Below are 12,915 nucleotides of genomic sequence, written 5' to 3' on the forward strand. Positions count from 1 at the left end.
TTATTAATTATTCAATATTTTATGAGCAATAATAAAATAAAAGAAATACTAAAGAAATCAGAATATATATGATTAACCGTTTCGTTGAATCCCACATTCAACACTCGCTCATAGGTAAGAAACAGTCACTCAACAACAGATCAAACACTTATTTATCCATACAGCACATAGTCGGTTAAAGTCACGGTCACACTACAGTTAAGACTCAATACTTAACTATTTATCTACTGAGTTCGTTCATCGTGCGATCAGAACGTCGTACGAACAGAACGAAACCAAATACGACGCTCGGTTTTGGGAAGCATCCGGAATTTCGGCAAGAAACCTCTATTGATAGTGAGCCCGGACTAGCGACGCGCAAACATAGAGCGCTAAGCGATGGGCCGAGACTTTTAACAAATAGACTACACTAAGTTTCGTCCACATTTGACCGCTGCTACTGGCCAAACTATAGGAGCTATGAAAAAATGGCAATCGACAATTTTGCTCCTTTGATCAAGCCCAACAACATGTTTCAATTTGAAAAAAATCGGTCGAAAGCCAAATCCCATAGAAGAAGTGCGATGTCCTTTAATGGACTTATTTAAGTAAAAAAATTATTTCAATGTTGAAAAACTTAGCCAAAATTTCAAGGAAATAAATAATGATCATAGAATTTGTCATAGATCTCGAGTAAAATTACCTTCAAAAAGTGTCCGGATAAAATTGAATTCCCTGACTTTTCCCTGAATTTTTACAAATTCTTAAAATTCCCTGACCTTTTCCTGGTTGACTTTTTAGGCCCATTTTTAATTCCCTGATTTCCCTGACGTGTGGCAACCCCGTGTTAAATATTGATATATTAAGAATAATTTCAATGTGAAATTTTTTAATATAAATAATTATTAATAATAATATTACGTGATATATTAAGATTTTTATATTAAAATTTATTCATATTAAATAATTATAAAATTACGCTGAATTATAATATAACATATGCCTGTTTGTAAATTTGTAGTAATGATATTGACCCACTGATGGCAACTTTTAATATTGAACCAAATAAGATCCACCCACAAAATTACCAAAACTGCATATACCCATTTATTTGTTCTCAGTCGCTTAGCACCGTTCTCGAGATGACGCATTACGCCTCGTACTATTTGCTTCTAAAAAACCACTTAATGAAGGTAAGTATTTCAAGCGCATAACTTGAGAAGTATTTGAATATAGATACTTATCTCGTAAGACGATATTATTCACTTCTGGTATTAGAATAAGGTAGAAATTAATCGAAATAGGAAAGATGGTAGGCTTATATATTTAAAAGCAAAAATGACAAATATCTTATCTAAAATACAATATATATTTTACATATGTGCAAAGTAAAAACTCTACAAAATTTGCTCTTTTTGTTTCCCCAAAAATTAGGTCTTTTTTTACATACAAATTCCGAAAAACTAGAGTTTTTTTATTATTTTACTTTTAAAAATTATTTGTATTTTTTCTCTTTATCGTGTTATGTTTATTTTTGGTCCAAACCTCCAAGAAAAATTCCCCTTTAACATATCAAATTTCGGTTTCATTCATTCGAGACATAAACCCTTAAACTTAGGACCATAAGACTAGCACATAACCAAAAATAGGGGGAAAGGTAATAGGAAATTATTAATTTCCTTCTGAAATATAATAAAAATCATCACCCACATATATATTTCGCGTAATTGTTTTTTTTAACCCTTTTCACAACACTGGTAGTATCATTTAAAAAAAATTCGGAAATTTAAAGAAATTTGGATGAACAAATATTAAAGAAAGTAGAAACTGCTAATATTATTGAAATCGAAGAAAAATTCTACTATATAATTTTTTAAGAGGGGGAGAAATAGACCCTATTTCTAAAAAAAATCAAACTATTAAAAATCCCTTAAAAGACCACAGAAATTAAATTTATAAAAAACGCTTACAAAAATGGTAATTTTCTTCATCTTAATATATATATATTTTTTTTACATCAGGTCGTATTATGAAAAAGTCAAGAAACGTTATATATACAATTCATATAATATTTTTACTATAAAATATTTATATAGATAATCTGTAGTGATATTTGATTATAAGGTTTTTCTTTTATAAAAGTAAAAAATTTTTGAAAGATGGTAATACATTTTGACATTAATTTTTAGCGAGGACTATTTTTTTTAACTGCACTTACGGTGATACTAATTTATAATTTCAACCAACGTTAAAAATTCCTCGGGAAATTTAAGGTTGATAATGGATTTTTTTTTTAACTTCCCGACCCAGCGGAAGTTTAATGAAATCCAATAGCAAAAACCTTAAAAATTTCGTCTTTCTTATAGTTTTTGATTTGGTTTTTTTCCTTATTTTTGGGGTTTTAATAAGTAGAATTTAATTATTTGTTTCCTTTTCTTTTAAAACGGATTTTATTTCGAAGAAAATAAAAAGTTGTTCCGTTTGAACGCGGGGAAGAAACGACGCGAAACCAGCGAAGTCGATTTCTATTTGGAACCCCTCGATTTGATTTCATTTTAAAAAAGACGCGAGAACCATCTTTATTTGAAACCCCGTTTCAAAGAACGAATATCACTTTAGTTTATTATTACACTTGAATTTTTTGGATTTTTATTTCATTTTCTCTTTATCCGTACGAAATATATATAAATCGTTTTATCGAATTCCTCCAAACTCTATTTAGAGCGAGGGACAACTTTGTACATAATGTGGAAGACAATAATATTAACATCGCTTTTCTACGGGGCATAAGGCTTTAAAAAGTTTCGCTCGTTCTTTTACAAAACCATCTTTTTCGTCTTCGTTTCATGAATCTATTCACATCATTTGTACATTTATTTTTAGAAATCAATTTTCAGCGAGCTCGCGCGAGAGCTCCTTCTTGATTTGAACGTTTCAGAGTTCAAAGAAAAATCGAACGGAGTTTGACGATTTTGGTTTAGTTTCCGATTTCCCTCGTAAGCGGTCGATCGAACGTCCGATGTCGGTAGGCTCGCCGCTAGTCCCTCGCCAGTCATTGGAAGACGGAGATGGACTTGGAAGGCGAGAAGAGCGCCTGAGGGTCGAAGGGAGAATAAGGGGGCCCCAAGAAAGGGCTGAGAGGCTGAAAGTTCGACAGTCCCAAGTGCGAAGGGAATTGGAAGTGGGCGGCGGCCGCCGCTAACGCCGAGGAGCCAGCCGTTCCGGCGACGCGCGGGCTGCCGGCCGCGGCCGAAGGGCTCAGCGAGTTCCAGAAGGGGAAGGCGAACAGAGGCGTCTTGTTCTGCAGCAGGAAGGGGCTGCTGAAGGTCACGACCGGCGTTTGTAGCGAAGGTACTCCTCCCGCCGCGGACCCGAATCGAGGACTGGCCAGAGGCGCTCCGTTGACCAGAATGGGCCCGATGGGCGGCGGTTTCGGTTTGGGTTTGCTGATCACCACGCCGTTTGACGGTTTGGGGCTGCTTGAAGACGAATACCTGGGCGACGACGAGGTGGCGTAGTTCCTCTCCACGCCCGGCGCCGAAGAACTCCTCTCCAGTCCGGACGACGGAGGCGAGCCGGCGTACGCCCGTTCCAAGCCCGCGCTGGAAGTGTTCCTTTCGGCCGGAGCGGCCGAAGAGTCGCGCTCCGTGGCCGCGCTCGACGTCGGAGACAAACTGGAAGACGAAGTCGGCGGCGAAGGACAGGAAGAATCGCCGCCGCTCTCGACGCCCGACGTGGACGAGCCCGTCGTCGTGACGGACACGCGCATCCTCTTGACCGAAGACGAGGAGGACGACGGCGAGCTGGCGTCGCTCCTGGAACTGCTGTAGTCCTCGGGCACGCCGCCGTCGTTGGAGTCCTCGTCGCCGTCCACGACGATGAGGGGCCGCTTCGACTCGTACCTTTCGTGCAGCGCCGCCGGGCTCCACAGCACCACCGACTCTCGAGTGGCGTTGCTCAAGCCGGGGCTCTTCAAGCTCATGTCTTCGGGGCCGTCCGGGTTGACGCGGTAGGGAGGCGATTCGCGGTTCTTGCTGGCTTGGACAGCCAACTGTAGCAGATGTTGATGGTGCAGACGCGCGGCGTGCTGGTGATGGTGACTCTGAGATCCGGAAGTGGGCGAAGCGGAGCCCGGGGGAGGAGCCATCAAGGCCAACTTGTGGATGGCTCCCTGGAAAGCCAGTTGATGGTGATGCTGTTGAACCTGAAGGTGAAGCCCCGGGTGGTGATGGTGAGACGGGCTGTGTTGTTGTTGCTGGGCCGCCACCAGGGAGGCGGACGACGGGGGCGCCTGGGGCGGCGGACTGCGGTGATGGATGCTCTCCATCTTGACGTGGAAGGGAATCTTATTCTCCGTCTTGACGATTTCCGGGAACGACACGAATCGGTAGACGAACTTCTGTCCCAGCACTTTCTTGATGATGTTCTTGTCGTAGTAGTAGCGGAGCGCCCGACTCAGCTTGTCGTAGTTCATGTTGTGCTTGTTCTTGCGCAGGCCCCACAAGCGGGCCACCTCTTCGGCGTTGACCAGCTTGAACTCTCCGTCCGTGTTCGTCCAAGTAATGATGTGCGTGTACTGGTTGCTGAGCAGCAGCTCCAGCAAGAACTGCCACAACGTGATGTTCGTCTCCATACCTGCCAGAGATAAGGAAATAAGAAATCGCTTTTAGAAAATGCCGTTTCAAGATACGCGACCGCTACATTCATCGCGCGATCAAAAACGGAATACCTGGAAAAATAATCATCGGGATCAAACCGGAACTTAAAGGAGCGATTTCGCAAATAATAAAAACGATAAAGAGGTTTACTATCAATAAAAATGCTCCCCTTTCGGATATTCCCTATCTCGGCTCGAAATGCAACGACACATTTTCGTTTTGACTGCGCCCAAATTCGAGCTAATCTTCATTATTTTTACACCTCGACAAGATGGAACGCGCTTCGTCAAAAAATATCGCGGGCCTCCCGGAGCGGATCTCAACCGCCGGGTTTAATCTCAACCACTCCAAAAGGAGAGAGAGAATTACCCAGATAACAAAGCTGGCCATAAAAACCAAACTTCACTCCGCTACGTAAAAAAGTCCGCAGCCTCGCTATTACTAAGCAAATTCACGCGGGGACTCAAAGGGTGTCAAACTTAGGAGAGGACCTACGCCCTAAACTTTACGAGTACGGTACACTTAAACCTGACTTTTCTATAAAACAAACCTCCTTTAAAAATATGACGGCAATGTCAATATCGAAACCGGAACTACTTCTGACGTCATCCGGTTTTAACTGAGGAAAAGGGTCAAGATAAAGGCAAGCCAACCTCCCACTCAGCCCCCCCCCCCCGCCACCCTTTCTTATGTTCCATCTACCTGCATTCTCAGCGTCTTGGCGGCCCGAGAAACGCCAGTGTAAATTACTTAGCCTCGTTGCCAAGTTCTTTTCACGACGAATAATCAAAAGTCAGCCGATATTTCTATAACCGCATTTCATGTTCGCACTATATCTGACTATTAATAGTTCCTAAATTATAATTAAATAGTTCATTAATACCTAAGGAATTTAATCGAATTCATTTAAAATATCTATACATTTTTATCCCTCCACCCCGACCAAAATTGCCCCCTCAGTCTTTGATGGGAGTTCAGTTCAGTACGTTCCAGTTCTAAAACCGTAGGCGCGACTGGCAAGAATGTCAACAAGCTGGCAAACATGTTTCCCGAAAATTGAATAAAAACCAAAGACTATACAGAACGTTACATATCCCTTCCTAGAGTATACCACCTCCTGGGCAGTTCTTTGATGGGGATTTTATGAAATAAAACTATTAAAATAAATATCGTGGTAGGGTTTTAAAACGCGGGCAGTTTGCCGATCGCGATTGCGAACGTCGACCATCTCCTCCAAAACCTTTAGGGAGCATGCGCCGCGTGACGTCATTGTCGGTGACGTCGGCCCGGGGATCGCGTGGAGGAGAGAGAGCTGATTTCCCATTTATTAGAAAGCGACGTAATAAATAAATATAATAAGATAATTTATAGGCGTTATTACTCCATTTTGAGACATATTGGGACGCGCTCTTAGATTTTCTCCGGAGATATGGCAATCAATGTTCAATAAATATATTTCCTTCCCAGAATAGGGCGTAGGCTATCATAATTTGAAGAAAAAAAAAACTGTGTTTATGTAAATTTAAAACCCCATTGACGTCAATTTCGAGAATTATTTGCAGATTAATTATCGGAACAATTCCGAAACAGATATTATTTAATTGTTTAACTCGAGCAGAATTTTAATAGAATGTTACGTTGGGTTTGAAATTATATTCGTAAGAGAATGAGATATTGTTTAAGCGTGATTGTCATAATGTTGCCGAGATAGAATTCCATTATTACCCGAGCGTGAGCGTTGTCCTACGTGCAAAGGCCTAATAAGCAAACACGGAAATAAAGAGCTGGCGGGGGCTGCCGTAAATTGACGTTTTAAATCAATTTATCCCCCCCAGGTTGGAAATCTAATCTAACAGAGCCGTTAAATCCCGCCAATTTGAGCGGCACCCGGATTCCCGGAGATTATAGACCCTGAAATAAAAAAACACGCATCTCGTATTCACCTGATAGTTCTATTTAGCTGTACGTAAGCGCAAACTGTACTCAATCCCGGCTTGGTTAGGAAATGCGAAGTCGGGGGGGGGGGGGGAGAGGATGGCATATTAGCTTTTGTTCCAGCCCGGGCCAATAGGAGCGCGTTTTGGATAAAATAATAGGGCTTAATACGAGCGGCGCTCTTAAACCCGCCGAGAATAGGAAGAGACCAATTAAGCTGGAAAAAATCATCTACCGGGGTCCCTAGCCCTCGTACACCCTGATTTAAGGGTATCCCCCCCGCCACTCTTTACCCTCGTGGCACGTTTGAATTAGCCTGCCTTCCTATAAAAGGACGCGTTAACAAGGGACTGGTTAAGTGAAAGTACCCTTGACTATATATATGTATATATTAGTTGGGTTTGTCGCGCGGTCCTAAATTGGAACGGGCAGAAGCGTCGCACGAGACCATCCTGCAGAGACGACGCTGATTGGTCGGACGATGAACGAGCGAGAGCGACAATTGAACGCGAGGCCTACCCGCGGAGATAGCCAGATTAAACCCTGGACGAAAATGATGACTTGCCAAGTGGATGCAATAAGTCGCTTCCTGCTTGTACGACACCACCGTATCACTCTACACTGCCCCCCCCCCCCTCGCCGTTAACAACTCTAATTTTCCTATCTCTACCCATTAACGCCTCGATGCGGACAAATACAACGAATAACCATTTGTTACAGCCACAAAATACACCTACAATCCGCGCTTCCAATTTCCTCTCTTGCCTAAGAAATGTTCTAGTATTTTCACTTTCCCACTAATATGAACTACCAGGGCCCCACCTCAAATCTTAAATTTTCTTATAGGAAAAATAGGATTATATTTCTAAAAATATAGGACTTTACAAGACTATTTTTACAAAATTATAGGATTTTATGGGACTATGTATGCTATTTAATTTACTAACTTTATGCATTTAAAAACAAAATCTATATTTAGAGAAATAAATCTTTGATTTTCACTTAAAAAATAGAAACGATTTAACCATTTTATCACAAAAATATACTAGTAGCTAACCATGTTAACAATCACAAAAATATAGACTAGAATGACTTGGTATAGGAATTTATCGGCTAAATCTAGCAAATTCACTGCGTGGTTGGATTTGTAATGGGCAAAATATCAAAATTATAGAATTTTATAGGACTTTGGGGGAATTTGGCTAAAAATATAGGATGTTAATGTTATAGGACTTTGGGGGAATTTGGCTAAAAATATAGGATGTTAATGTTATAGGACTTTGGGGGAATTTGGCTAAAAATATAGGATGTTAATGTTATAGGACTTTGGGGGAATTTGGCTAAAAATATAGGATGTTAATGTTATAGGACATTTTTGAAAATATAGGATTTTATAGGAATTATAGGACCTCTGGGAGCCCTGAACTACCCACTAATATCCCTTTATCGAAATGGTTCGACTCTTAAATTGCCCAATTATGAGTAAAAACAATTAACAAATTGCTTACGGGAAGGCTATTCTGTAATAATCAAAATCTTGATCCGTCAAATATGACAATGCGCGTGTGGAGAAATATCAAACTATCGATTGTGTAAGCTCAATTTTAAATAGTGCCTGTATGTCACGCTTTATCCGGGATTTTAGTAAAAATTTGAACTAAATGCCTAAGCGGACGTAAAATAGCTGTTTATTTTTGGTTCCCAAGACTTAAATTGGCACCATCGACCTTATGTCGAAAAATTTCATTAAAATCACTGACGTCAGCATTACAGACCGCCACGATTTTTGAATTTGACCAATACTTTTGTCATTTTTGATTTTTACAGAATAGCCTCCCAAGAAAACGCTTTTAGAGCGAAGCCATCAAAGGTTCGATTTTAATGAATTTATTTACACTAGATGGCGCTAATTTAAAGTTCAACTCAATAAAAATTCGGAATAAAAAGAAACATGAGAAAATAAAAATGTTTCGCGGTTTGTAGGCAATTTCATTTTTTTTACGTTTAAGACGCCATCTTGGTAAGACTTTTGGTATTAATTGGTCTGTTAAGTGTTAACCTCCGCGGAATAAAAAGTACAACTACCAGTATTTTCATAAAAATAAAAGAAATCTTTATACGACATCACGCCGTCACTACTACATTCGAAAATCCCATCAACGCCCACAATCAAAATTCAAATACGAATATATTATGTTGATTAAATATTAAATTTAAAAGAAATAAATTCTACCTGTTAATAATACGCGCAGTATTTCCGTTAAAATAACGAACGTGTTATAAACGTAACGCATAAGCAATTATATTTTAATAAAGGGTTTAAAAAACTCCGTAACCGTAATAAATTATAACTATGAAATTTCGCTTCTAAATTACGCAATTTACAGTTTAAAAATTCAACGGAGAAAGTAGACTCGACGATAGTGACTCGTACCTAAAAAAAGCAACGTAGTAGCGCTTCTACGCGTCCTTGGGATGTACACTGTTAACACGTGACAAACATTTTATTAAAGCAAAAAAAGGGAATTTGCGAATTGAAGCAGAGGTGATTCGCTTTTAACAATTGCCTTCAATTTCCGCCGTTATTATACAACAAGCGAATCAACGACTACACCGGCGTTTTAAATACATTGAAAGCACCATTTCCGGACGATAGGCGGCAATTCCAAAGATAAAATAAAACAACAATTTCGTCACAAACGGTCGGAAATACTGACTGGACCGAAAAAAAAATAAAAGTTGAACGTTATTTTACTATTTATATATATTGTATTAATAATAATAAAATTTTGAATAGTCATTGAGAATTCGCTGTCTTCCTTTTTCCGTTTTTTGTTCGAAATAAAATGAAGGAAGATACCCCTTTTTTGGGTTAAAACACCCCTTAAATAAAAAGGGGGGGGGGGACATGTTAAAGGGTGGAATGACGGATCATCCCGTTTATCCTACTGACCCAAAAATCATCAATATGGGAGGAGGAAACGGATGCGTTGGAATTTAACATCCGATCATACTAAATTTATATACATATTACAGTGACGTTGATAACCCCCCCCCCCTCAGTTATTTCCTTCCGACAATGAACAATTGGATTTTCCATTTTATTTTTGGCGACCTAATTTTATCGGCACTTTTTATAGGATTGATCTCAATTAAGATGTCGGGTATTTTACTAGTATGCGGTAAACGCCTACTTGTATCCGTTTTACAAAATTGTTACTTTTTCACTTGAGAGTTCTATTTTAGTAGTACCAATACGTTACTTTGACCTTGGCCTTCATTTTGAAGGTGTAAGCGAAGTTTTAACGTAAGTACTTGTAGGAGTACTATTCGGATATTGCCGTCATTTTGGGGTAAAATTTCAACATTTGACTTCCGCTACAGGAGTACTAACGGCGAACGCGATGTTTAGACCATGGACGCCATTTTGGGGGCAAATTTTCAACCTTAGAATTCTACTATAGGAGAACTAACGTTAAAGTTTAAAAAAACAGCCAGCCTTTGCCAATTAAATTAGTGTTTTAATAAAAGGCTGGCTGTGTTTGAGCGCCTTCTATCGAACTTTAAAACTATATGGAAATCAAAACGCTATGTACGAAAATTATATCTAAATATAGGAAAATTATAGGAAGTTGAAGACAATCGAAATATAGTAAAAATTACAAAATACTAGCTGGAGAACCGTATTTCCCAGGGACATATGAATATTTATATTATAAGGTGTATTATCTCTTCTTATGAAAATTTTAACAAATTTTACGATGATTATTTAACTACTATTTGGATTGTTTTATATACTTAAATTACAATTTAACATTTCTCTAACCAAAGAATACCAAGGACAAAGCGCCGGTGACGAAACTCCCCGACACATTTAACACGAAAATAGAACCCTGTTATAATTTTCTCCACGCGTGGCTTTGTACCCAATATAACCAACTGGTTAATGACAATTTTAACCAATTATACGTTGATAGCGTAATAATTTGCTTTTTATTATACGGCCTAGTGTCTATAGAAGAAGGCTTTTAAAAAATTTAAGCTTTTTTCGTGTATGCTTAAAGAATTAAGAAACTCGGTCTTTTGGCTAAGATCAAAGTGTAGTATCTTGTATATAGCGGATATACCTAATTATTAAATTAATTCTTAATTCAAGTTGTTTTGCAAACCGTAACCGTCGAAAACCACAGTCAGGGTACGAAATGTGGTCGACCTAAGTTCAAAACTGTAGATTCCTATAGCGGACAAACATAGAAGATATGAAGTGTGGTCACCCTGTAAGTACGTATTTGGCATACTTATACGTCTACAGAACTACGGTGAAGTTATTCCGAACCCTTCGAACGAAACCTGGCCGTGAAAACAACGCATTCCAACGCGACGGCTGCCAGAGGATCTTTATTGCCAAATACAGCATCTCGTTTGATTCGCTCTGCGCGCCGGACGGACGAAGAAACATTATACGAGCCCCCATCCCCCGAAAATAGAGCTTATATACATCCAGAAATAATACTTCCAATTTCAAGCCCCTTTCTTACACCCCTCCATCTTCTTTTTCCAAAACTGAAACGTCATAAAAAAGGAGCTCCTAGAAAATTGTGCCCGGGAATCGAGAGTCGAGTCCGCATCGGGAACCAATATTTACGATGAAATTTGCCAATTTTGCGTACGGGATTTGAAATTTACAAGTGATTTCAGATATCAGAAACTGATTTTGAGATTTCAGTGCAAAATTTCGTGTTGATTTCTAATTTTTTAGGCTGATTTCGAAATTTCGGAACTGATTTTAAACCAGATTTCGGGATTTTCAAGTTGATTTAAAGATTTCTAAAATCATTTTTCTATAGAGTGTACGGGATTTGTACGAGGGGCAGGTCACTTCCATTTTGGGTGCGTCTTAATCATAGTGAAATGATTAAATCAGGGTAATCAAGATTAGAAAATCTAATCACGATTTAAACGAGATTTAATCATTCTAATCATTATCTAATCTTTTTAATTAGATTTAATCATTTTAATCACGATTTAATCAATATAATCGGTCGAATAGAGAATTGATCATTAAAATCAAAACTAAAGTACAATTTAATCATGATCTAATCTTTTTAATCAGGATTTAATCATTTTAATCAGATTTAATCATTTAATCATGATTAAATCAGATTTAAACATTCTAATCAGATTTAATCATTTAATCATGATTAAATCAGATTTAAACATTCTAATCATGATTAAATCAGATTTAAACATTCTAATCAGATTTAATCATTTAATCATGATTAAATCAGATTTAAACATTCTAATCAGATTTAATCATTTAATCATGATTAAATCAGATTTAAACATTCTAATCAGATTTAATCATTTAATCATGATTAAATCAGATTTAAACATTCTAATCATGATTAAACGTGATTTAATAAACTTAATCGTGATTAAATTGAATTAAATCTTTTGAGGGGTACGTCGTTAATCAAGGAAGTGACCTGCCCCTCGGATTTGTACGAATGTCGGACGTCTGTAATATTTACCAAAATGGTAAATTGAGATAGTTTTGAGTCTAGCCAGTTGGTGACTGTTCGTTCGAAATGTAGAAATAATCTTGATACTATCGAGCACGTTTCGCAAAAACTTTATCGATTTCAAATATTGGCTGACAACTAAGCGTAAAGTATTTTTCGTAAACACAGGATGGGGCAATATAGAACAGAAACTGCCAGGTGGGAACGCGCGCTCTCCGCCCACAACCACCCACAAGTTGGCCCGGGACGGAGAGAAAGAAATTGGGGAAGGGGGGGGGGGTCGCGGAATTCCCGGCCGAAAGTCGGCAACCGCGCACCGCTCTGCACCCCCTCCCGCCCGATCTTTTGATCCGAACATCCGGGTCGCGGAGTTGAGGTCAAGCCACGCACGAGAATCTTATACGACGAATTAAAATGGAAATTCTATATCCCAGACCGAACTTTACCTAACATTCCGCACTAAGACAGCGCCAACGCGGACTGTACCTCTTTCTACCATACATTTTTAAAGTGTCCGATAACGAGGCGTTTACGGCGTAGGATTGTTATTTAAAATACGGCAGACTACGAGCTCCCGACCCTATTCGAAATTTCGAATCAAAGTCCGGGTAGATCTTTTTACAACGGGAAGAAAAAATGCACCTGCTAAGCGAGCTTTCCCCCCAAATTCCCATTTCTGGATGATTCAGGATCGAGATTGTCGAGCGCGCGAGTATCGAAGTGGGGGGGGGGGTCTGAAAACATTTAAATGTTCGGAAATTTGCATAGAATGTTTTAAGGGGTGTTTGCAATTTATGCAGTATACGAGGAACGTGTAGGGA

At 39.1% G+C, this 12,915-nt stretch overlaps 1 protein-coding gene across 3 annotated transcripts in view; it reads right to left on the bottom strand.

Moving 5' to 3' along the window:
• Window positions 1–1,340: 1,340 nt before the first annotated feature.
• Window positions 1,341–12,915, bottom strand: part of LOC149941522 (uncharacterized) — a 45,344-nt gene continuing 33,769 nt past the window's right edge. For 2 of the 3 annotated variants that reach the window (XM_090177587.1, XM_090177586.1), the window contains exon 3: window positions 1,342–4,614. In XM_090177587.1, coding sequence (XP_090033713.1) covers window positions 3,032–4,614 — 1,583 coding nt within the window. In that variant the 3' untranslated portion in view covers window positions 1,342–3,031. Of the gene's footprint in view, window positions 4,615–4,708; window positions 5,264–12,915 lie in introns of those variants that run through there. The other variant, XM_090177588.1, reaches the window with a different exon arrangement.

The sequence above is a fragment of the Leiobunum rupestre genome, chromosome 6 (genome assembly GCF_980474605.1).
Source record: "Leiobunum rupestre chromosome 6, qqLeiRupe1.1.hap1, whole genome shotgun sequence".
In the NCBI taxonomy this organism is placed as follows: domain Eukaryota; kingdom Metazoa; phylum Arthropoda; class Arachnida; order Opiliones; family Sclerosomatidae; genus Leiobunum; species Leiobunum rupestre.